Source organism: Fringilla coelebs, assembly GCF_963513975.1.
Source record: "Fringilla coelebs genome assembly, chromosome: 6".
In the NCBI taxonomy this organism is placed as follows: Eukaryota; Metazoa; Chordata; class Aves; order Passeriformes; family Fringillidae; genus Fringilla; species Fringilla coelebs.
This window is the reverse complement of record NC_140034.1, coordinates 31,294,270-31,321,598: the sequence shown is the minus strand read 5'-3', so window position 1 is coordinate 31,321,598 and position 27,329 is coordinate 31,294,270. Positions and strand designations below refer to the sequence as shown.

At 34.9% G+C, this 27,329-nt stretch overlaps 1 protein-coding gene across 1 annotated transcript in view; it reads left to right on the top strand.

Moving 5' to 3' along the window:
* The window catches only part of FMN1 (formin 1), a 125,382-nt gene that overhangs the window by 60,849 nt on the left and 37,204 nt on the right, over positions 1-27,329 (top strand). The window contains exons 7-12 of the mRNA XM_084207987.1: positions 2,632-2,693; positions 4,814-4,902; positions 9,609-9,738; positions 11,176-11,322; positions 14,590-14,649; positions 16,588-16,708. Of these exons, the coding sequence (XP_084064113.1) occupies positions 2,632-2,693; positions 4,814-4,902; positions 9,609-9,738; positions 11,176-11,322; positions 14,590-14,649; positions 16,588-16,708 (609 nt within the window). The remainder of the gene's footprint in view (positions 1-2,631; positions 2,694-4,813; positions 4,903-9,608; positions 9,739-11,175; positions 11,323-14,589; positions 14,650-16,587; positions 16,709-27,329) is intronic.

Sequence of the window (27,329 nt, the reverse complement as noted above, 5' to 3'; positions counted from 1 at the left end):
TTCCAGCTTTTCAAAGTTAATGCCTTTTTTTTTTTTTTTTTTCAAAAAAATGGGCCCATCATAAGTTTGCATGCTTTCATTTTTGTCTTCTGCTCCAAATGTGCATGGTGTTCAGTTCAATCAGCTTGAATAGGAAAAAAAAAAGGGCTAAGACAATAAAATGTATAAAGATGAAATATAGGAGGTTATGTGGATTTTGGCAGTACTTCTGACTTACTGGGAATGTGTCTCTACATACATTGACATCCTAAGATGTCCAGCTGTATGGCTTGATTTTTAACTGCAGTTGTCTGTCTATGCATTCATTGCTAAAATAGCAGTACAGGTTTTATAGCAAGTAAATCAGAAAATATTTTCTGAGCACTTTCATAAAATCACATGCTCTCTCCAAGAGAGATAATGACTCACGTCAATATCTCTTAAAATTGATTATTATTAATTCTATCAAATATATGGGCTAGCAGATTGTATTTCATTAGTTTTATCACAAACACTTTTTTGTTTTATCATATCACTTCAGAACAATGCCAATTTGTTAGATCTGATGTAGAGTACAGAAACATGATTAACATAATAGAGCATTAAAAACCATTTTGTGATTCTGGGTCCATTTTGGTGACAAATATCTGGCTGAAATATTCAGCTAATTGTGTAACACTTGATATTCTTATTATAGTGGGTTTTCATCAAACTACTTCCTGTCATCATAATAGATTTGTACATAAAAATTTGACTATCAATTACATGCTTTGAATTTCTAGTACAAGTTTAAATTGCCTACAATAAGTTGCTTTTTCTACATAACTTTGGACAAGTAAATTTTTCCTTGTAATCAGACTTCAGAATATGCTAAAATAGGATGAAAGTTAAACCACAAGGGAAAGTTTCTGAACTTAATATGCATATTGTTAATCTTAAGTTAAATATATTGGACTGTGAAACCAGTTTTCCAAGAGATTTTCCATCTCTTAGGTTATTTTGAAATTTTATTGTATGATACAGAAGATAGTACAACTCTTGGAACTGTCTTGCAGGAGAAAAGAGAGAATCTCATAAATTCAAACCCTAAGGAATTTTCTTTAAACAAAGATTTTTTGCCAATCTAAGTGGTTCAGGCTTTACATTTGGTTACAGTCTTGAGGTGCAGTCTTGAATCTTTCCAGTAAGACAAAAATGGTTGGAAAAACCAATTTTTTAATAGATGTCGTCTTCTGTGTAATTCTTTACTTCAAACCTAGGTGTAATGTCAACAGATGGAATAATAATTGACAGAATTTTAAAGCATTCTAAACGTCACTGGACCTTTTAATAAAATTAATTAGCCTGCCACAGAGAAAATTTACTAGCCTGCTGGTTAATTTCACAATGTAAAATCATGGGGTAGGTGGTAGAGCAGGCGAAAGCTTATTACTTTTAAATAATTATTTAAAGATGTGTGCCTTGCGCCTTTCAAACATGGATTACAAATGCAGCAAGAGCTTTTAAAATCCTCTAAATTCATGAGCAGTCAAGGATCATTTGAGGAAATATAATACAGTTTAATTAAAAGTTATCAGATAGTAGCTAATAACATCTCACTGGTTATGCCCTTGATTCTTTTGGGATTAATGTTCTCAGTAATAAATAAGCGTAAGTCATGAGTTCAAGAATTGTGCCTAGTCCCCTTATGAATATTGAGGAAAAGCTGGTTTCAGAAAATTTAAAAATCCAGGTTACTTCCATTCCACTGTGCATCTCTCAGCTTACTGGAATTTAACATCAGAATGTATTAGAAAGCACCATGAAGCAATCCCATCTAATTTTCAGAGTTCCAATACCAGTTTTCCAATAGCAAGACTTTCCAATACAAATACCAATTGCCTAAATTGTAATGGGATTTGCAAATGTTAGAAGCACCTATGTCATATATTCCAAACAGTAATATTAGGAACTAAGGAAACATTTTGAGAGTTCTCATTTTTAATAATGAAGCATAATTAATCACTGAAGAGTATACTCATGTGTGTCTGTGTGGTGTTGAAAAGGATTTATCTGTAAATTGTCATGTGGATAGTTTTCTATTGGATAAAACTAACTTAAATGTGAACTTGTTGAAGATAACTTCAAACCTGGAGCACAGTCTTTTCTGCTTGCAAATTTATAGCTTGTAAACTTTGAAAGCTGTATACTTGTCTGCTTACCAAGATTGCTAGCTCCGAGACCAGCATGTCTCACAGATTTCCCGTGCACACAGGGAGACTTAAATACCCTCACTCTCAATTCCTTCCTATCCAGCCTTCTAAGCTAGCGTGATATCTGTGCTGTTTGCTGTCTGGTATCAGTTGTTCTCATGTTCTCCTGCCTGGCCAGCTACACAATCAACTGGCTACTTGACTGGCCACATCTTTGACTGCTGATTATACTGGAGAGAAAAAGTACAACTCTACTCTCCTGAGACGGTTTATAGAACGTTCTTGTAGGAGTGCTGTGATTTGACATCAGAACAAAAATAAAATGCTGAAAAAAACCCATTAACTGGAAACATAAATGTCCTGTATCTACATTAGAACCCTTTGGTACATTTCGCAGGAAAAGAACTGAAGTCTTAAGTTATGTTTTCCAGTGTCTAATTTGTGTTTGTATTCTATACAGCTATATTGTGTGTTGATGACTCTGTAGTAGATCTGGAGACACTGGAAGCCCTGTATGAAAATGTAAGTAAAGGTTGGGTAAAAATGTGTTTAATCACCAAAGTATTTCGGATACAGACTTTAGGCTGCTCAGGGAACTAGTGAGTAAGGTCCCCTGAGAAAATGCTTATGAAGGTTCTGGGGTCCATCAGTGCAGATTATTTTTTCCAAATACCACCTTATGAAGGGCACAGGAGCAGGAAATTCCTAAATGTAAGTATTCAAGCAGATGAAGCAGAAGGTTGGCTTATCTGAGCTGCCTTTTGGAGCCAAGGCAAAAAAAGAATGTGTATGCCCAGTGAAAGCAAGGACAGCTGATGTGGGAGGAATACAGAGATGTTGCTTGCCACTGTAGGGAGAAAATTTGTGTAGCTAAAGCTCAGTTGGAGTTGAAGCTGGACAGAACTGTGGGGGACAATAAAAAGAGTTTTTTTAAATACGTTAATAGCAACAGGGAGTATAAAAATAACATCAGCTGGTTACAGGATGAGGATGGCAACTTCACAAATAGGGACATAGACAAAGAGATGTCTGATGCTTTCTTCACCTCTGTCTTCAACACCAGTGATGGACTGAAGGGCTCCCAGTGCTCTGAGCTGGATGAGCTTAACTCTGAACTTGTGTGGGATGTGCTGCTTCAGCTGGACCCCTGTATGTCTAGGGGGCCTGATAGAATTCATCCAAGAATATTCGAAGAGCTAGGTGATGTCATTATGAGGCCTTTTCTTGATGATTTTTGAATTCTCTTGGGAATCTGGAGAGATCCCAGTCAACTGGAAGTGTTTGGACAATGCTGTCAGGCACATGGTGTGATTCTTGGGGCGTCCTGTGCAGGGCCAGGAGTTGTACTCAACAGTCCTGATGAGTCCCTTTCAACTCAACATATTTGGTGATTCTGTGACCAAAGGAAGCCAGCTGATGTAATCTTCTTGAATTTCAGCAAAGATGTTGATGCTATCTCCCACAGCATGCTCTTGAATAAAATGTCCAGCACACAGCTGGATAAACACATCATATGGTGGGTTAACAACTGGATCATGGGTTATGTGTAAAGAGTTATAGTGAATGGGGTGACGTCAGACTGGTGGCCTGTCACTATGGCATTCTGCAGGGCTCTATCCTAAGCCCTTTGCTCTTCAACATCTTCATTAACAGCTTGGACACAGGACTGGAATGTGTATTAGGTAAGTTTGATGGTGATCCTAAACTGGGAGGAGCCATTGACTCCTTTGAAGGCAGAGAGGCCTTGACAAATCAGAGGGTTGTGCAATCACTAACTGCTTGAAGTTTAAAACAAAACAAGTGACAGATTCTGCACCTGGGATGGGGCAACTCTGGGGACTGAAACACTGGAGAGAAGCTCTGTGGGGAAAGGGACCTGGGGGTCCTGGTTGATGGCAAGCTGAACATGAGTCAGCAGTGCCCTGGCAGCCAGGGGGGCACCTGTGTCCTGGGGGGCATCAGGCACAGCATCACCAGCCAGGCAAGGGAGGGCATTGTCCCCTCTGCTCTCAGCTGGGGTGGCCTCACCTTGAGTGCTGGGGGCAGTTTGGGGTGCCACAGTATAACAAAGATACAAGATGTTAGAGAGCATCCAAAGGAGGGCTATGAAGATGGTGAAAGACCTTGAGGGGAAGACATACAAGGAGCAGCTGAGGTCACTTGGCCTGTCATCCTGGAGGAGACAGAGAAGACCTCATGGCTGCCTGCAGCTTCTTCAGAAGGGGAAGAGGGGAAGATCTTGTCTTTGTGGTTACAGTGATAGGACCTAAGGGAATGGCCTGAAGTCATGTCAGGGGACATTCAGATTAGGTATTAGGGAAGGGTTCTTCGCCCCAAGGGTATTTGGGCACTGGAACAGGCTCCCCAGAGAAGTGGTCACAGAATCAGCCTGACAGAGTTCAAGTATTTGGACAATACCCTTGGGCACATGGTATGACTCTTGGGGATGTTCCTGTGCAGTAAATGGCATAGAAGGCACTGCAGGAATTTATCGCAGATCTTTAAACATCCCTCTTTTGCATAGTCTAAGTGATTCTCAGCTTAAAAAAACTTAATTGCTGGCTTGCAGGCAAACAGGTAAAGAAGAAATTTATTAATTTTTTACTAATTAGTAACAAATTCATTTGTATTAATTCACTCAGAGGGCACAAAAGGATGAACTGGAAAAAATCAAGCAATATTATCAGACTTCAAAAGAGGAGGAACTGAAGCTTCTGGATAAACCAGAACAGTAAGTTGTTTGTTTTTTTTAATAGTTTGTCATTATATAATGCAGTCCTTTGATTATATGTTGAAAGCAGTTTTGATACATAATTCTTGGTAATTATAAGCTTTTCTAAAATTATAAACTTTGTGTATTTCAAGACATGATGAAAAATTTGCCCTTATCACAAAACTTTTTTCAGACATAGCAGTTTACTACATCAGCTTTGACCACCAGAACTGATAAAATATGTAGCTTTGAATCAATAAGAATTTTTTTTTCCCATTCTCGCATTTGTAAAAGCCTTATCCTTCCCTTAGAGCATTTATGGCTAAATTAGCATTACATAAAGCAAGGCCTGGCTGATTTTGGTTGTTAATTATTTGAAAAAGCTGCATGAACAGAGGATTTGGGTTAATCCTATGGCCAAAGACACCTTGGATGCTCTGGTCAAATTCACTGTAAACCTAAAAGACTGATGCCACAGTTCTCCTGGAACTGTTGTGGCCAGTGACAACTGTTAGGATGAAAAACATAACTGTTGCTCCTTCTGTTGTAATACACCTTAGACCGATGTGAAAGAATCCTCAAGAATTTATGAACAGAACGGTAATCCTGAATTTTATATTTGTTTAGACATTTGATTTCAGATGTTGGCCTACCAGTGGTTTTTGTCTTCTGCTACTTCGCTGCTTTTTTCTTTTGTACTCTTATCCTCTTCAGTTCTTCCTTCCCAGAGGCCTCTCTGTCATCTTGTTTCCTTTTCCATCTTGTCAGTCTCTGTCTTTTTCTGCTGTCTCTGGTGTAAGAAAGGGTAGGGGAAGGAAGAGCTGAAATGGAGATGGTATATGATTGGTCAATGTCAGAATTACTGTATTTTCATACCTTTTTTCCCATTAAAATGTCAGTGCTGAAGAACAGATTATTTTTTTCTTTTTCTCCTTACATGACACAGCTAAATACTCATTTGTAAGTGCACACTAAGGAGTAGGCTAATACTGGGAGATAAGGCTATTATCTTAGTCTTGATGAAGGAAGGCTGTTGTTCTTTAGTAAGTCTTAAGAGAAGTATCTGTAAAGTTTATATACTAGCTTACTTTTGCATCCCATGTCCATGGTTTTCATTGCCTTGGCTTGGGGCATAAGGATACATTGTGTGACTAGCTGATGTTTTCCAGAGCTTGAATCTTTGGCAGTCTGTTTGCTGTATGTCCAAGTTAAATAAATATGAATGCATTTTGTCTTCTGGAGAATACGAATCTTGTAGAGCTCTAGGGTTATAGGAGGTTGTCTTTTTTGTAACTTATAGTGGAGAGAGGTTAATCTTAATTAAATACAAAGTTGGATTTATACTATCATTGTTACATAATTAAGAACTGTAAATGAAGCCTGGTGGTTCAGAGTGAAATAGTAGTATCAAAGACAAAAGTTATTTTTTTATTAATTATTACTCATTGCTCTTTCTGCAAGTCTTAAGTATCCCATTTTTACCCTATAATTAAACTACATAAGTTAAGAAAACTAGCTTTTTAAAAGGTAGCTTAAGGGGCAAACAATTTGCTTTATGCACTTCTGTAAATCTTGTTGGACCTTCAAAATAATGTGCTTTCTGAAAACTCAGTAGATCATGTGCCCCTGGCTTTGTTGTCTCAGTCAGCCTCTAAGTCAGCCTAACTGCAGAACAGGAGATTTGTTGGAGCTGTGCTTTACTTATTAGCCCCATAAAAGGTTAAAGACAGAAAAGTGCTAAATTTGCATGTGTGATTAAAAATATTTGCTGTGGGGCATGAGCCTCATGTACTGTCTTTAATGAGGATCAAAAAAAAAAGTGTACATGAAATAATTTATCAAATGGTTGCCCATACTAACAGTAGTCATTCCTGTAGTGGAACCCTTGAATTGAGTTCACTGAAGTCTAAAGGAAACCTTTATGTGCTTGGATTACCAGACAAATAAGAAGCCTTAGTGGTATCACTGATGTTCTTCTGCATGCATGATTTTTGTCTTGCTTGTATGTTAAATTTGGCACAAACTGTAAGTATGACAGCAGCATAACAATACCCCCCTAAATTATTCTTCATGATAATAGCTGTTAAAATGCTAATATTAATTGGCATGATAAAGATTTATATGCAAAACTGGCCACAGTCTGGGGCTTTCCTAGCAGGATACAGATGCTATAGCTACTTTCCAAGAGACCCCATTTAGTTGTAGTATATTGTCTGTGTAGGCTTCTCCACTGTGAAATAAGTACTAATAAAGGAAATAGTAACAATATGGTGCTGGTTTGAATGTAGTTTGATTCAGGAAGTAAGGAGTGATTTATAATCCCTGTCCCAGTAATGCAACTTGCTTCTCTTTGAAGACAGCTCTGCTTGGACTTCAGTTTAAATCCTGCTGTCATACTTAGAAGCTTACAAGATTAGGTACATCTTTTTCCCAAAAAATTGCTTCTAAATTTTATATTTTATATATAAAATATATATATTTATATTTATATTGCTTCTAAATTATATATTTTATATATAAATGCAGATAAATGTGATCTGAAAATTAGTTTACCTCCTTAGAATCAGCCTTCCTTGTCCATGTTCTGCAAGGATGTTCTCTTACACTAACACCATAACAATAGGCCTGGCTTGAAAGTTCTCTCCTTAACTACAAGATTCTGGTAGGCTAAAGGAGTTTTCAAGTAAATGCATTTTTTATTTACAGTTTCTGAAAGAGAGGGGTACATGTACCTCATGGAGATGTACAGCACATTTTCTATGTTCATTTTAGGCCATCAGAATTGTAGTAATGAGAAACCTATCCAAAAGCTATGTCACAGCCACGTCATCATTATTTTGAGTAAAAAACCTACTTTTCTCAGAGTAAAATTGAAATAAGAATCTTTCTCTTCTAAAGTTTTGTCCATCTGAATTGGTGGTTTATCTGTGACAGCCATAGTTTCATGCTATGACTTTTTGATTTGTTGCTACATTTGTAGTCACTAAAATTCCTTTTTGTGACAGATTTCAGTTATAAGTGTTCTGTCTGGATATTTCCTTTGAATACTCTGAATTCCAGGATCTGAAGACATCTTCTTTTTACACTGATGCTCTTTTAACTCTTAGCACAATGACATTGTATTCGATGGTCAGCCATGTGGGAAATAGTTCTTTTCACAGGAAGGCAAGAATATGTGTCATTTGACTTTTTAAATTTAAACTTTTTAATTGTATGTATGTTAGAACTTTAATGAAGGAGCTTGGTTTTTCTTTCCTTTGTTTCTCTCACACAAAGTGCAAAATACCCTCTTTTTTTTTTTTTCCTGGCAATACCATTCATTCCCAATAGGAAGCATTTTTATTAATACCAGCTTGGCATTTCTTTTTTCCCACTTCTTAAGTCTAAGAGCCAAGCTGGGCCTCCCTGATCCTTCTCTCACAATAGGTTTTTTCATCAGGCGAGAAAGAAAAAGAAACAAAAAGAAACAAAAAATGGTATTCCAGTTAAAACATAGAATTTCACACCAGCCACAGGTGAATTCTGCTGATTTTTTAAACAGTCACTATGTAATCAGCAAAGCCTAGCATCCATGAGAAACGTAAAAGGCAAATTTTAACATGCTGGTTTTATTTATTGGGAAAAAGAAATAATTTGGAAAAATCAGGTCTGTTGGCTTAAATAAGTTAGGAAGAATTCAAGCTAATAAATTGAATACTGAATTTCTTATAATTCAGTGAGGTAGAAAAAAATCTTAACAGCATTGCATTAAGGGGAATCTAAGGATATCTGTAGACAGGAGATTAGAAGAATGATGCTACATGAAGCGACATTGGAGCAAAAGACAAGCTTGCCTCTGGGTTTCAAGAAAGATTTTGTATCTCTGAAATCTTGAATTTAAAACCCAAGAGCAAATTATTGTTATTAATATTGTTATTATAATAAATGCTAGAGCTTCTTGTATTATTAGCCAAGCTCTTTTATTTTAAATTGATGAAAAGGGAGGAATTACTCATGTTTTGAGATGCTTTTATTTTGTGAGGTCTGAACTGCAGTCGTTGAATATGCCTCCATTTATTTTTATTTACCGAGCATTAACAGATGAAAAGCTACAATAGAGTCATGAGGAATACATACCTGTGAGAACAGATATAGAGCAGATGAAGACTTAGTAACTTTGCTGAACAGTGACTGAAGCAGATATGCTCTGCAAGTATTTTAGAGCTAAATACACATCTAGGTGTGTTCCCATGGAGCATGCTGCTATATGATTGAAAGTGTGGTGCAAATTAGAAAAAGAAAATGATGCTAAGAATCAGAAGAAAGCTGTTGGCAGTAATTTTATATTATGAGATAAATTTGTAGGAATATATTGAGTTCTATATTTCTGAGCACATTTGTAAGGGAAACAAGACTGCATAAGTTGGTGTGTAGTAAGTGCTATATAGATTTTCCTTTTTTTTTTCCAGTGGATGACTTTAGTTTGAGATCCTTCTGTTTATTACTGTGCAGCTATGACAGTTAATGGTTTATATGATAATGATTAATATCTTGCCTTTTTCTTGACATTAATAGGATTTTTAATGCATTCTTAGCATAAAGAATATAACAATTATAAATTCTGACGGATTTGATTCAAAAAGGAAAGAATGCATGTATATTTCATGATACTGTAGGCTTTGATCCATTATGTACCCCACTGAGAAGAATGATAAGATTCATTAATAGTCCTTTTTTCCCTACAGATTTCTGTATGAGTTGTCTCAAATCCCCAACTTTGCAGAACGAGCTCAGTGTATTATCTTCCAGTCGGTTTTCTCTGAAGCGATAACATCAGTGCATCGGAAAGTAGATATTGTGACTCGTGTTTCCAAGGTGAGTCCTCATGAAAGCTAAATTAAAACTTAAATGTGTTTTAGAGTATTTAGGCTTCTTTTTTACCATAAGTAAATGTACCTTGATCTTGCTTACTGGCTCTTTAGGAAATAAAACTGTAGTAAATTTTTAGTTGCTTAAGAACAAAAGGAAGAGGGAAGCAGGAAAGTGAATTGCGTGTGATGCCCCATGGAGTATGTAGAAATTCATTTGTATTTAAATGGTAGATTTTTATTAGTCATATAATGTAATAGATAATCTCCATAAACTAAGAATTAAATATAAGGAAAGCTTAGTACAGGGCCTTGCAAAGTGCCTTTTATTTGCATACCACTGTTAATGCCAGTAGATGTTTGTCATGTTCATTATCTTATTACTTTCCCTTGGCATCTATTAATTTCTAGTAAACCTGATACAGCATAATTTTTACTTTGGGACAAAGCTCTACCTAATATTTACACACTATGAAAGACTAAGGACAATATTTTTATATTGTAACAAATAAATTGTGAAAAGTAGAGCGAGGTGAAAATTAGGAGAGAAATTAAATAGTGGCTTAAAGGTCTAACATCCTAACTAGAAAAGTAGTCAATTTTAATTTTTTTTTCTAATTTGAAGATTAGTTATTGACTAACTTTGCTTTCACAGAGTACCCATGCTCTATATATTTGGATTTCTTTGCAATATAAATAGTTACTTGTTTCTTTCCTTTCCAAAGAAGGTATGAAGAATCAGTGTTGCATGAGATATGGAAAGCCATATTGCCTTCCTTTCACTTATGAGGAGTTCACACTGAAACTGATTTATCCCATGTATAAGGCTACATAGTTAAGAATTATTCCTGTGGCCTCAGATTGTCAACTGACAGATGTCTTTATATGTAACTGAAAATAATTTACTTGTTCTACACTGTGTTTCTAGAACTGGTTTCTGATCTGTGGCATGTAATTAGCTAGTCCTTAGCTCTCTTATTTCTGGATTAAGTATGGATCCAGGAATACCAGGAATATGAATTTTCAGACCCATGAGAAGCAGACTGAGTGACAGGCTGATTCTAACCTGGTGACAGCAAAAATAGCACATCTCCATTTTACTGTGCATGATGAACTCATGATAAACCACCTCTTTGTCTGTAAGACTTTTGAAGTCTTCCGAGAACATTTAGAAATCTTCCATTAATCTTTTTGTCATTGACATAGTATTTTATGCCATATAATTTGCTTCATATGGATTACGTTAAACATATTTATCTTATGGTGATGCAGTCTAAAAAATGGTTCTCTTAAAGTTTTGATTATTGCACCAGCTTCAGCTTCCCTTACCTACCAAGGTAAAAACAGAAAAGAAAAATACTTTAGCAAAAATAAAATAAAAAAATATATTAGCAATTAGAATTTTTATGTCAACCAGATTTACAGACCAGTTTTCATTTTCCAGGCTTTGCTGAGCATGAAAAGTGTAAAGGAAATTTTGGGGTTGATTCTGGCTTTCGGAAATTATATGAATGGAGGGAATAGGACCCGAGGTCAAGCTGATGGGTTTGGTTTGGAAATACTCCCCAAACTAAAAGATGTCAAAAGCAGAGTAAGTACTAGTGTTTGGTTTTTTTCTGAAGTGATTTTTTTTTTAATTGTTCCTTCATCTGACAGAAGTTAATCTTTTATTTCTTACTGTTCTTGCTTGAAAAAAACTGTGCTTTGTACAGTTTTCATTCTTTTTTTCTCCTAGCTTTTCACTTCATTCTCTGGCACGTGTGTGTGTTTCCGTAATATGTAATTTTTCCTGTTCAGTACTACTAGGATAATTACCTTATCTGAGAATTTCTGTCTGTCTCTTTTATTAGTAGGGGCTTAATAACCATAGGGTAGAAAGAGGTAAGAGAGCACAGACTGCTCAAGTCTTCTCCAGTAAATGTCCTCATTCTTTTTTCAAACTCTTAAATGAAGGTTGCTCTGTTTAAATAAAAACTCCTTAAAAATCAGGTTTAAAAACAAAATATCTCTAACTGTTCATTATAGTGTATACACTAAAAAATTATGTATAAGGATCAAAGAGATGTCACATCCAACAAGATACTTTCAGTCTTTTTTTTTAATTGTCAGTTAAATGGATGTAGGCTATGAAGTTTGAGTGACATGCATGAGAAAATGCTCATAGATGGCAGTAAATTATTTTGTAAAAAATCGAGAAGAACTAGCTGCTTTTTGATTAGTCATGCTAGGATCAAAGGCTGAAAGGCTAGACACCTTCTGAGATGAGATTACTTTGTTTCTTATTTCAGTAGGGCAGAGCAGGAGGTGTTAGGTGATGTAGGCAATGGGAACACTGCTCAAATATATTCTTTGCCAGAACATCCCTAGACGCAACATGCGTATAGAAGGCAGCAAAGAATAGGAGATAATTTTCTGCTGATGTTGGTATAGACTTGGAGTGTCAGGAAAAAAATTCTTTCGTGCTCTTCTACTTTTCTTATAAGTGCTTTCTTGACTACAAGAGATGTAGATTTTAAGCTTTTGTTCCCTATTATGCTTCATGTACATAAGACTGCTTTTGTGAGACAGGCAATGTCAGCAAAAGAGTTTATCTATGGAGCATTTTCTTTTACTTGTTTTACTTTTATCATCATTAACAAAGCGTAGAAACACATTTAATGAATTGTTCAGTGTTTTAAGGAAAGATTTTTCCAAAGGATTTGAGTCCTTTGTCTCCTAAAGACATTGAGGTGCTGGAGCATGTCCAAAGATAAACAAAACTGGTAAAGAGTCTGGAGCACATCTTACAAGGAGTGGCTGAGAAAGCTGGGGTAGCTTAGCAGAGGAAAGGAAGCTCAAGTGAAACCTTATCACTCTCTACAACTCCCTGAAAGGAGGCTGTAACCAGCTGGGGGTTGGTGTCTTCTCCCAAGTAACAAAAAATAAAATGAGAGGAAGCAGCCTCACATTCTTTCAAGGGAAGTTTAGCTTGGATATTAGGAACAAGTTCTTCGCTGAAAGGGTTATAAGGCATTGGAACAGGCTGCCCAGAGAGGTGGTGGAATTAGTGACCCTGGAGGTGACACTTAGGAATATAGTTTAGTGATGGACTTGGCAGTGCTTGGCAGTGGATTTTCAGTTGGACTCAATGATCTTAAAGGTATTTTCTGACCGAAATGATTCCGCGATTCTAATTTTTACTTTCGTCTTCACTGTGATGGTTCAGCTGTTCCATATAACCACTTTTTTCCCAGTCCTACTGCATGGACAAGACACAGTACAAACAGCAGCTTAACTAGAACCAGGCCAAGTTTCCCATTACTCAGGCATTTGTTGGCTGGCTAGCTGCCTTGAAGAAAAATTTAAAACTCAGCTTTGCCTGACTTTTCTCAGTAGAACTGCTAGGCTTAGTGTCTTTCTTTTATCTACCTATAAACTTCATAGAATTTAATAATCTCTGGGACTTTCCAATGTGGCTGAATTTAGCAAGCTTGTTCCAAAATTATGCATTATGAAAAGGAGTAACTGATATAAAATATAAGTATGAAAGACTTGTTCCTTAGCAAAACAAGCTACAAAATTACATTATATATAGTTTCCTGGTAGACAGAATAAATATGTTATTAGTTTAGATCAGCCTTCAAAATGCATAAAAACTCAAAGGGTCCAGTTGCTACAGGGAGATATGAAACCTCAGAGATAATTGGTGGTCTGAATTTGAAAAGGAGAAGAATGCAGGGTCTTGTGTACTTGAGCATTAAGGTATTCTTCCTTTGTCCTATTGCTCCCTTCTTGTGAGTTGCCAGCAAATACATCTTAACTGAGCTGAATTCCATGAGCTAAGATAAAGAGCCACTGCTAAATACCTCTTATTTCCCATAAAAGTCATTTATTGTCCTCTGAGCTTAGAAAGTTGCTTTTTATAGAGATTTTTTTGACCTGCCAGTAATGGCTTCTAAAACTCTTAAACGTGCAGGGTGGCTTTTCCTGCATGACAGCAGTGACTTACTTAGTTAAGAATTTTGCTGGTGTATGATACTAATAAAATATAATGTGCTGCAGACTCTCATATAGACAAGGCAGCTCTGTACAGGAAGTCAGGCATTGTTCACATACAAATGTTTGTTCTGATACCTGTCAATATAAAATATGAAAACACATCCAAATAACTTCAAAGGCATTCCAGATATAATTCCCTATATCATAGTTCTTTTATATTGCTGAATGTAATGTATAACTTTTCCTTGGTTCATCTGGCCCATGCTGACCCAATGACATGTAACAAAATAAAATACTGTTTACAGTTGTGTGCAGGAACATGGAAATGGTGATTCCGTAAAGTGAGAATTAAAATTCATATTTATATAGTAACAGGACATGAAGTATACTTCTTGGTTGAATGCTGATTTCATATTTACAATAAAATATGTAAAGTATCTGTGCCTTTTTTAGATCTTCCTTATAGGTGATTGAGACCATAGGAATCAAGAAATTCTGTTCACATTAATGTATCTGAGGTGACTGTAATATTTAGTTGATACTACGTTTAAGAGTAGTATTATTGAATAATATTTTTATTTGAGTTAATATTATTATTCTGTAATGCCTTCTATTATTACATAAAAAGCTTCTCCCATGTATTCTTCTCTGCATGTATTTTTTTCTGCTTGTTAAAACCAAAATAAATTCTGAATCTAGTAGTGGTACGATGAAGTAGATGTTGTAAAAGATCAAATTTTTTTGGTCAGTAATGCTAAGACTAAAAAGTATTGTGAATCCTATTTCTCACAGCAATATAAAATTATAATTAATTTAATTTTAAATGGAGTGCATTTTTACACTGAATCTGTGTTAATCAGACGTCTTTAATTTTTCCTAGGATAATGGTATTAATCTTGTGGATTATGTCGTCATATATTACCTACGCCATTGTGATAAGGTAAAGGATTTGCTCTATCAGCCTCTCCAAAACCGGGTTTCTTTAAGAGATGATGAAAGGGTTTGTAACAGCTTTATAGAAATCTGAACATAGTACCTCTGATGGGAAAATAAAATCCATTTCTTTTGCTTTCTCATAATAGTTGTGTACCTCAATAAGTAATGAAACTTGCTATAAGCTTCAAGATAAGACTTGGGAAATTTTTACCTTGGTTGTTGAGAGAGCCACTGCAGGCAGTTAGCTGTGACTGCTGCAGACTGGACTGGTGGTCCCTCCAGCCCTGCCTTATTACATCTGGGTGGCTGTAACATTGTAGTATTTCTTCTGATGTCTTGATATTGGAAGGCAGAAGTATGATTTCTCTCTTAGGACAAAAAATGCAAGGACAGGTTGGTATTTTAAGATAGGTGGATCAGCTGATGGGGATGAAGTTAGGGGTTGAAATGCTGCTGTAAGTTACATTCACTTGTATGTGATACTCCTCTGTATATTCATTTATATCTATTATATGTATTTAAATATTAAATATACATATATTTGGTATTGGCAATAGCCAAACTTACTGAGTGGAAAATTTGAACTATTGTATTTTAAATAAAAATGTTGCTATTAAATGATTTTAACAATGATTTTCAACAATTTTAATTTATTTTTTTATTTTTTCTTCTTTTTTTAAAATTCTTACATAAAGTTGTTGCACTGATGAGTTAGTAGTCCTCAGATATATAGATCTGTATCAGTATTCTTTCTTAAGGTTTTTTTGTTTGTTTGTTTCTCTTTCTTTTTTCTTGTGTTTTCTCTGGTTGGTGGTTTTGTTGGTTTGGGGTTTTTTTGGGGAACTGGGATTTTTATGCTTTCTAATGAATTTATTAAATATTTCATTAATTTATTTACTAAAATTTTTTATTAATTTAGTTAATATTTCTGCAAACTTCCTACTATACTGTAATTTTACTTCAGGGAATTTTGTGAAACAAAACAGTATATCTTCCTTGGGAGGAAAATAAACACAGTGTTATCATCCATTACACTTTCTCCACCAAAATGTTTATATCTTAAGAATAATAAAATTCACTAAACACTTAGCTCTCCAACCTATGAGTTTTCCTTTATTACAGACTGAAATCCATGCAGGTATATGCATATTTCAAATTCAGTAATATTTGCTTATACACAGCAATGTCATATTAATACCATTATTACAAACTTCCTGAAATTCCACTGGAGATATTGCTTGGACCCTTGTAAAAGTTTTTTGTTGGTTGGTTGCTGGGCCTTTTTTTATTTTGTTTCATTTTGTATGTGTGGGGTTTCTGTTGGCTTTGTTTGTTTATTTGTTTTATTTCTGATTATTTTTTTCTTACTGTGCTAAAAATAAGGTATATACTTAGGGGTTCCATGCAGGCTTTAACCCCTGTTATTTATTTAGCCACATAAGCATTCAACTGTGTATTTTTATCTGTGTAAACTGCTTCAGGAAATATATGAATAGGGTTTTCAATTTATGCTTATAAAGTGTGTGTGTTTTTAATGAATTGTGAGAGAGTGAAACCACAAACATTTGGCATAAGATCCCTTCTTGCATTAAAATGGGCATTCCTGTTATCTTTTTCTAAGAAACTTCTAATCCCTTATCTAAACCTTTATTGACATAAAATTAACTGAAATGTTGTGTGTTTAATGTTGTTTCAAAGTTTAAATTGAGCACAGTTTGCTTTACAACATCTAAAAGGAAGTTTCAATACTCAGAATGGTCAATATTTAATCTTGAATGAGATGTTGTTTTAGCAAGAATGATTTAAAATATGTGATATTTGTAATTTTATAACACTGTTTCTTAGATGAGGATTTTTTTCAAAAGCTACTTATATCACTCTAAATGCATGCAATTTTCATACTGGCTTGTTTGTTTGTTTGTTTGTTTGTTTGTTTGTTTAGGAAGCAGGAACAGACAAGAGTATTTTTCCTTTACCAGAACCACAGGATTTTTTCCAGGCCTCCCAAGTTAAATTTGAAGACCTAATAAAAGACTTAAGGAAACTGAGGAGAGATCTAGAAGGTAACTGGGAACTTTCACATTTGTTCTGCTAACAACAAAGTGCCATTTAAAATGTGATCTTTATGAGGTTTTCTTATTGCTAATTAGGTTTATAGTGTTGATTCATTTAGAGTTTTTACACTGTGGCACAAATTACTCACATAAATTAGAAAAAAAAAAAAAAATTTAACTCACGACTTAATAAAAATGAAAGTAGAGATCCTGAAAAGTAATTTTCTGTTTTACAATCAAAAGGCCCCTAAAGAAATCTTTCTGAATATTCCTTCAGTTATGTGAGAATTTTTCTCTGGCTTCTCCAGAACTATGTGTTTAACTGTAGATATCTGTTAGCTCTATAACATAAATACTTTCTTCAGTACTTGTATAGCAACAATTTAAAAGCTACAAGAAAGAGTTGAATACTATTAATGTAGAAATAAAACACAGCTTGCCAAGGCAGAGCAAAGGGAAATGGAAAGCTCCAGTTCAAAATATTTTCACCCTGGGACATAAAATAAACATTTAAAAATGTTTATTATAAAGAGGGGCTCAGAAACCCAACTCATCTATCAATCAAGGTACTGAGTGGAAATAAAGTAGGAAGGGTTGTTCTCTTAAGTATTCCAAGCAGTTTCTTTTTTACTTTGTGCTACATGCAATTTTCTAAAATAAATTCAACAAATGATGACTGCGTATTTTAAGCCTTTTTCTTGTTATAGAAAAGTTTGTACTTTACTAAGGGGATTCTGTGTTGAAGATGGAATTTAAGAGAATCTGCATAAAAGCAAGTAAAAACTTTTACATTTAGATTTACATGTTTGCGCCAGACTAGAAGAGTCCTTTTATAATCAGAGTTGAACAAGATAATTGTTTTCAAATTTTTTCAATGTAAGGCGCTGAAAACCGTTACAAAATAGTTTATCCTTACAGCTAGGAATTGCTGGATTAGGTCACTGCCATCCTCAGGATAATTTCAAAGGTTAATAGTGGTAGGAAAGTATCAGTTGTTGTTTGTTCAACCCAGCCATAAGTGAGTGCTCTATCTCCTCTCATCGCTTGGCCCTGTAAGCCCCTTGGCCTGCCCTCTTTTGGGCTAGTTTTTGCAGAAACGTGATCTGTGTTTGATCTTGTACTTTTTCAGCATGTAGTCCTGCTGTCATACATCTTAGTCGAGCAGGAGCTGCATTTTGAGGCTGGGGCATTCACATCATATTTGTTCTACATTGCAACAACACATACAGCGAGTAGGAAAAGCTAAACTCTTTTAAAATCAAAACTTCAGCTTTCTTGTAATCACTGATTTCTGTTTTCTAAACCAAATTTTTGTATTTATAGAAAATCTAGGAAAATTGTTATCTTGAGGTTGTTTCCGTAATTCTTTGTAAAGGTGTATGTTAAAGCCAGCCAAGGCAATTAACACACAAAGTTAATGACAGCAAAGATGTGAAACCAAAAAGGTTGTGGAAATGTTTTCAGAATGTTGGTATTTTATCACTTAGAAATATGCAACAGATTCTAACAAACATTCCTGTGATTGTTTCTCTTACATTTAAACAAAGAAATAAGAACTTATATAAGAACTTACATAAGACTTATACAAGAACTTATCTTTTTTCAGAGATTCCCTTTCAAATGTTTTTCTTCGGTTAATGCTCCAGTTAATTTTTAAATCAGAATTTTAATTGAAGAGGTTATAATTTTAACATGTACAACAAAGATTTGATGAGTCTCTGTAGTTTATTGTAGCCATTAAAAAGTTGTGGCTGCTGGCAGAATACCAGTGAAAGTCTAAAGCTGAAACAGATGTGAGTAGCAGAAAGCAAGTCCAGAGAAGCGTCGGGCCCAGCTATCCAGACAGGCGCGGCCCTTCAGATGTAAATAATTTGAACAATATTAACTGGGGCTGCCTGCGTTTCAGGGTACATTGGATTTGTTTCACAGTTTGTTGGCTAAGGTAGTCTCGAGCAGATTACCTTGGAAGTGGGATGAGACAAAGGCAATAAATGGGAGAGAGGTTTTCATCGTGTCATTAGGTAATGAACTAATGTTCCTCTTAGCGACTTCCCTTTTTTCTGAGATTTCTAAGGAATGATTAAAAAAAAAGAAGCATATCACTTCTTGCAACTGAAATGGCAATTTTGATAGTTACTTTTCACATTAATTGTCATTTAGTATTTAAAAATATATTTGACTAGTTTATCAAGGCATTCATTTCTGTTTCTAACATGGATATTAACATAGGAAAGATGGAATTATCATGAGTGTTGTGTCTTATAAACCTCATGGTATAAACCTCTAGTCTGAAATACCTAGACACTGTGGAACCAAAAGTTCAAATCTAGATGGAGTACAAACCCTTTCATCCTTTTCAGATAAACAGATTGAGTTCCATACAATTTGCTATTTTTAAATCTTTCAGATTAGACTTTAAAGGTACAGGCTAACTTTACTCTGAAGGGATTAGACTGAAGACTCAAGAATTCAAAAAGGTTTTTTGAGAACCTTAATCCAATAGGTTTTTAAAACATATTCCAGGACAAACTTTTTAATCATGGGTGTTTTAGGTTAAAAAGAATGAGAAACGATAATATGCATTTAATATAGGCTTTTAAGGGGAAAGAAGTGGATATTGAATGGTAAGATGAAAATATTAGGGTGAAATCTGGTTCCACTCTAACATCCAACTAGAAAGAAATTTCTGTAAACTCAGGTTTTCACTGCAGGTCTGTTGGTGTATTTCCAAGGCTTTCAAATATTACACAGTATCATAAGCAGATACATTTATTCATTTAACACATGCTAGCTTTCCAGTTAACGTAGAGTTATGGAAAGAAAAGATTCTGCTTTGCTTAAGATTGTAAGACACCTTATTTCTTGTCTAGGGCAATGAATGATTCCCACATTTTTCTTTCCCTGTGACCAAACGTGATTTACCTTCTAATTTGAACAATGCCACTTGGTATTCTTGAAATTGGTATTCTTCTAGAATAAACAGAGACTGTTTTAAATACATAATCATAGAAGATACTCAGAAAGAAAGCCCCTTTATCAAAGTTTGATAGACTAGTATAAGTTTTACCATGAATCCTTTTATTAATCTGTGTCTGAAGTTGAACAATTTTAATTAGATTAGTTGCCCTGTAGATGGTTTCCATCTGTCATACTCATTCCTCTTCTTTGCAATACAGTACATAAAATTTAAAAATTTTGTGCTGCTCTCTTCCTCAAAAGAAAGCAATATTAGATGCCTCATGTAATATTCTGTGATGTTCAACTTTTTTTGTGTTTTTGACCTTAACAAATGAAACAGCAGATATTAAATTGTTAAAAATGAAAACCAAGGTAGGTCCATATTAAGGATTTTGAGGAGTCACTTCTGCTTCTCATAATTAATTAAATTTACTATGAGAGAGATTGTAACACTGATTCCATTGAAAATCCACATACCCTTTATTTTCCCCTCCTTTCATAGTCGCCAGTAGAAATATTGGTTGCAATTTTCATACTAATATATTTTGGCACTGTATTTAAGTTTTAAATTTTTATTAACTTATCTCTGTGTGTGAGTATATATGTAGGTGTTTGCAAACGTGTGTGAGAAAAAAAAAAAATCTAAAATAAAAAGAAGGCTTTAGGGATCTGCTATACAATTGTCAGTTGGAGACTGAAGACATGGTTTCATATTGGGCACCCCTTAACCTAGTTGTTGACAGATCTGTATCTTGCATAAGTATGTAACCCCAATTTTTCCCCATTTAAAGGGGGGAACTTAACCAAAACTTAAGTTTATGACAACTCCATTCTGTAAAATTGCATAATCCTTATGAAAAGATTAAAAGGGAAGTAAGTAAATCTATGCAAGAAAAGTTGAGACGTTACAATGTTGTGTTGGCCATTTTCACACTGGTTTTCTTTCAGAAGCATTACAAATATTTTAAAATTATAGACGAGTGCAGTTTGGTAGGTTGGAATGTACATCTGGAGGTCTTGAGGTCCAGAGCCTTTGAGCAAGAGTAACTTCATATTTAGATCAGGTTGTACAGGGCCAAAGTCATCTCAGTTTTGAATCTAGGGATGGAAATGGCAGCACCTCTCTGGGCACCTGCTCCAGTGCTTAATTGCCACCTTTAATATTTTTCTTTATCCCATGTGAGAATTCCATGTGCTGCAACTTGTGACCATTGATCTATTCTCTTTAGATGTGCATTCCTGAAAAAGTCTGGCTCTGCCTTCTCTCTAGTTTTTCATTAGATAGTTGACGTGAAAATCTAGATCTCCAGCCCACTTTCTCTAAACAAGGCTGAACATACCTGGCTTCTCCTTCCTCTTCTTCAGGTGCTTCATTTAATTTTCATTCCTAAATGTCATTAAATATAAATACTTTTTTTCAGATATTAATATATATTTATATATTATAAAATATATTCTTGTTCCTAGAAACAGGTCCAGTGGACTGGATGTGACTAACAAGCACCATGCCAGTCATGTCACTCTGTTAACACTGTCCCTCAGCATGGCTGATTACACCAGACTAAACCGTTGCATCTACACTGCTCTCATTCAGTGCTTCTCCAGGTAGCCATGTATCACATTCTATTGCAAAGCACGCAAGAGAATTTAGAAATAAGAAATGGATGGAAGTTGAAAAGGGTCACTCATTTGCCATGCCTTCAGCAACTGTTACTTTAAATAGAGTCAAGGAAGAAACTGCAAAAAGAAAAAATAAATCCGTCCATGCAGACTAAAACTCTGATTTTCCAAATTTAAAGTACTGAAAAACATTTGGATTTATCAAGGATTAGAGGAGAATATATTTATCAATAGGAAAACATACAAAGGCAGAAAAGTTTGATTGGTATTATTCCAAGAAGTTAATTTAAAATTCCTAAATGTCTTTTCCCATCGGAGTTGTCAAACTGAGTGAAAGAGTTTTGCAACAAAATGTCCCCTAATTAACTATAGCCTGGTTTTGGTCTAGAGATTAATTAATTTGATGGGTTATCATTAGTTCAGGAGGAATTATATATTTAGTCCATACATAATACAGCCTATGGTAGAGTCTGTTCTGTGGACTAGAGTTTTAGTGAAATCATGATACTGTAATCCTTGCACTATGGATTATTATTGTGTTGAGGGGTTTTGTCAATTGTTTGATTTGCTTGTTAGACGGTAAATTTACTGGATCACATCAAGAAGATTTTAAGTATTATATCAAATTTGAGTATTAACTTTCTAAATAATTTGTAGGATCAATAGTTATGTCTTGATAAAAGATGATTGATATTCATTAGGAGGATAGTATTCCAAAAAGTATCAAAGATACTCTTCTAAAATATTTTCAACCAATTGAAGCCTTAGACTAATTTAAATTAAATGTTTTAAGTCAATTTGAAAGAGGTGCTTTTTGTCAGAGAAATGTCTAACATACATGTCAAAACGTCTTCCCAGCAGCAGCAGAGAAGTTGTATAATAATTTACTGGCTATGCTTACTTTAATTCTCATTGTTAGTTATATGTTCTTGAAAATTTTGGAAGTGAAAACAAATAGAAACTTGAACTAGGTGGTGGAACATGAGAAGCCAAATAGGTGCATGTGTTATTTCTCTAGGGAATAGCATAAAAGCATCATGTTGTTTTGTATGTGGTTTCACTGTTTTTGCACAGTCTAATATTTACGTTACCTATTTTGAGGCAATGCAAAATGGTGTAAGGAAAAGAGCAAAGCAAATGGCTTTGTACAGGAAAAGGGTTTTTTTTTTGCGAGAGTTGGCACTCTTCATTCTCAGAGTTTTCTGACCACTTTTTGAATAGTCTCTTGCCTCAGCAGGATGAAACATATTTCAGGTTGTTTTCATTTAGAAAGATCCAACACAGGCATTTAAAATGCATTTTCTGTATTTGCATTGGATTTGATTTTACAATAAAACTAACTTTTTGACAGTGTTCCACTGGTCGTGTTCATATGTGAATACATTTAGTATAAATTTTTCTAGGTGGATGATTTCTTAAAATTTTGTTCGATTTTTTGATTAAAAGGATAGTATGGAATTTTTAAATTTTTAAGCATTCAAATATATAATATAGATGAAAAGCAACTATGTTTTTGAACACTTTATTCCCTGAAAGCAGATGTCTGCATGTGTGATGTCTCCCTGTGCATGTGTAAAGGCACAGGGAGAAGGCTTTCAGTTGGTAAAACAATGGCATGCTGTTAATTTTTTAATATATTTTTTTCCTTTTGCTAAAGAATTCTTGGAAATTTCTTGCTAAAAGTCATTCTTCAAATGTTAAGAATCTAAAATGAATCTGGGAAACCACACTTAGAATCTTCTGTGCACTTCTTTGTGTGCCTTTTTAAATAAATAAGTACATGTGTGTATGTCAAGCATTAGTTACGTAACTGAAGGATACATCTGGGAGCAGGTAGTGTACATCTGGGAACAGGAGGAATACTGTCCCTATCAATGTGTATGATGGATAATGAATTCTGTAGTTTGGAGAGTGTTAAATACTGGTTTTGGGAGGAACGGTGACTTCGTATTATGGACCTCATCAGCTTTTCCCCTTTGTGGAGGTACGCAGTAAGAGACAGGACAGATTTCTGCAAGAATTGAGACAGTCAGGTATCAAAGATTGAAAGTGCATTACTTCAGACTGTGGGGTGCAAATTAGTAGTACTGGGGCTAATAAGCACTTTGTGAAATGTTCCTGCTAATATTGCTGATAGCTTATGAATTTACATGGTTTTTAATCTAAGCTGAATGCTCTAGCTGAAACAAACTTCACCAACTTGGTGGAAGAATTAATTAGATCCAACTTTATGATCTGTCTTGCGCATAAAATCAGAGATCCAGCAACAGAGAGCAAAACAGCACTTCTCTGGCTTCTACAATTTCAGCTCATAAACTGTTTCAGCTATTGGCTCTTATGCCTGATCCCTTATTCAGCACAATAAGTGATAAAATGTTTTTATCACTTTTTTTTTCTTAGCACAGTAAAAATCTTAGCTCATCTGATGAAAATGTCATTCTTGCTTCCTAAAAATATTGTCTCCCTCTTAATTAGCCAGACAAGACTCTTCAGTTTTGAAATATTCCTTTTCTTTTGTACTGTTCAGAGCGAAGGGAAATGTTTCAGTTTCTCAGCAGATTCTGCTAACACACAGTTCTACACTCTTGACAGATCTTAATGATGTGTGGAGTTCTGTATGTTTAGATCTTGACACTTAACAAAAAGTTTCTACTAATCATGTGTGCTGGAATTACTTAAAGGAATCTTTCAAAGACTTGACTGGAAAATTATGAGGCTTTAGTCATTATAACCATTTATATGTACTGTTCTGTCCCTTGCAGTGTGCTTCTCTGCTGAAGGGTGCCCTGAATGTAAACTACCATTTCAAAAGGAGTACATTAAACAGAGGCTCAGATATGTTGCTATGGTGTGAAAAATATTTAGTTTTACTAGCAGTCTTTTTCATTTTGCTAAATGTATTCTTGGGAAGCAATTTTAACAGAAAGGTTTTTAAATTATTTGTATAATATGTTGGTGCGCTTTCACCAAATAAGGAGAGAAAAATATTTTAGGTTAGTTGAAACTAATATAGGCCTGAAAGTTCCTCTGTATGCCCTCACTAACTCTAAAAGTTCAAAAATGTTGTTGAACTTAAGCCCCCTCAAAAGACAAAGGTGGAACATGGGATTAAACTTGTGAGAGTTGTCAAAATGACTCATTCCGAGCAGCCGAACTTTTTAAACTTGTATGCCACTAATTCAATTATAATTTTAGAATGTATCACTGAAATGTTTTTTCTGTCTCATTCATATATCACAGATAGAGCACCTAAACAGATACTTGTTTCTGTATGTCATGAGGAAATGTGTTTTAAAGACTGGCTTTTTACTTATTATCTTCTGTCCTCTGGATTTTTTTAAGAAAAAGGAATTATTAATATGTGAAGAAAATAACTTTATATAGAAGCACTTTTCTTTTAAATTAGCTGAAAATATCGTCACAGAACATTAGCTATACAAGCAATCTGTAGGTTAGAATGGTGTATTTAGTTTTACATGTGCTAATACTTTTTTGCATTAAGTTATTGACTTTCATTTAAGGCAATAAAGACTGAGCTTGAGAACAGAGTGCTACCACAGTCTGATGCCCTTTTATGCTTTTCTCAGATAGTTTTGTCTTAGAGAACTTCCCACTCCACGGCATTTCCATCTCTGCTCTGTTCAGAGCCGTCCGTATTAGTCAGCCCTGCTCTGCCTTTGGTGGTAGTGCTTGAACATTTGGCTTCCTGTTATTGGTGTGTACTGATGATCAATATGGGTACAAAAGGGCAAATAAAATACTGTCTCTGAAGCTCTTCTGAGTCAGTAGCAGCATAGCCTCTTGCAGTTGGAAGTTGTTAAAGTTCTTACCACGCTCCCACGGAAGCAAGATGAATCTCTTGCCTTCTGTACGTTATTTAAAATTCTAGCTGAAAAGAAACTTACATGCAAGTTTGTACAAAAGTGCAAAAGCTGCAGATAGTGCAAGAAGCATTCAGTTAATTCTGTGTGAACAGCTCCAGTGAGTAGGTACCTAAGTGCATGTAATAACAGGAGACTATAACCAGGTCCTGCAGCGGTGTCCAATGGGTAAACATGTGTCTCCACCAGTAACTATTTGTTTAGCTTGCAAAGTTGTTTCCAAGCAAGAAAATTAATAAATTAATACCAAAGGAACTAAATCATGAGAAAATTATACAGCACTTGCTGAATAATATAAATTTATGAAACTTTATCGGAGGTTTATTAGGTTTTAATTTGGGTGCACAGTTCCAAGCAGCGGAACAGCTTTGTGCACTGTGACAGGTCATGGATTCTCTCATACAGAAATTTGGGATTATTTAGCACTACACTGAATTCATTTGCAGTATTATTTCAAATGCTCTTTGAAAGAGAAAAGGTAAGAGCTCTTTAAAAGAGCTGTCAAATAGTAATCCTTCTGCCAAAGATATGCTTGCTTTGTACCTGAGTGGAAGAGCGAGCCTGGCAGTGTAACCTGCCATGCTCTGAACAGACAGGAACATCTTTAGCAGCTCTCACAGAGGCATAACTCACAGGGGATAGTGTCAGTGACAGCTTTATAGGAATTCATGGTGTTGATACTTGGTTTTGCTGTCAGACTGATTCCTGTAAGTGCTACTGGTGGGTTCTGGTGAGTAAATAGTTAGTAATTTACTGTTATCAACTTTAAACTATTTCTGGTTTTGCGTTTACTTTTAAAATGGTGCTTAAAAAATTCCAAATTGTGTCTGATTGACACAGAAATGCTCTTTACATGAAAGTTTGTTTATGGGCCATGATTCTTTTGACAGATTTACAAGTGTCTGTGGAGTTTTAAGACTATTGCCCAATAGGCATTAAGTGAGAGACATTCTATTTTGTAAATATTTTCACTTATATTGGGGATTTTTAAAGAACTTTTTGAGCCAAGTACTGCATTAAATCTGAAGACAGTGGCAAACTGATAATCAGCAGTTTCCAGATTTGTTTTAATGTTTTGCTAATGCTTTCCATTTCTGTGGCCAAGATTTGTAGTGGGTGAAGCATGATGTACATCCAACAATTTGCAAGGGCTTTCAAATACTTTTGCACACTTGTATTTTCCCTTTTTTTCCTGCAATAGCTCATTTAGAAATAAACAATTTTCGAAATAGCATATTACATTCAATTTCACTAACATACAGCTCATACCCAGGAAAAGAACCAAAAGTTTATTACATTAGTGGAGAATTTGCATCTGTTTGAACTCAGTAATGCTGAAACAGGTTTTTCATTTTCTCAAATGATTATTTTGGAATGAGATGGTGAGAGGAGACTTTTATGTGTGGTGTGATAGCTGTCAACTTCCTCAGAATTCCCTCAGATTCCTCAGAATTTCAGAAAGACATTTTTTCAGAAAGCAGCTTTTCAGTATGTATTTAAAAGAAGGAATATGCATGTATAATATGTTGGTGCCCTTCTAAAAATGCATAATAGGATCCTTTACTTCCAAATCATACTAATAAAAACTTTGGTGAAGTAATTTTCTTTCAAGGACGAAAAGTTTTGTTCTGCAGTGAATATGAGAATGAGGTATAAAGAATAGATGTAAGATTCCTTCATGTTGTAATAGTTTTAGCAAGGAAAATCAAAACAATTTATGGAACTAGAGATTTAGAGGTTTTTTATATAATGCTTGGCATGACATTTTTAACATTATGTTTCAAGTAAATAAAAAACCAACTAAACAAAACCTTATATAACAGGAAATTCAGCGAATGCTAGTTACCAGAAATTTTTTTATTATGTTGTGTAGAACTGAGGTAGGTCCCATAGTTGGATGGTAGAGACTTCCACCATTACTACTTAAGCAGCTTGACCAAGACCATCTGACTTTATGTATCATCACAACTGCAGTTTTAATAAAACACTTCACATTAATTGTGTCATTAAATGCTTTTTGCCTATTCAAAAAATATCTTTTTGTGTATCTGATTTGTGATTCCTTTGAACACACTTCCATCATTCCTTGCTATATATATCCCCAACAAATTTGGTCGTGTTCTTCAGATCTATTTTTCAGGCTTTACAATAGTGTAAATTGTTAGAATTTG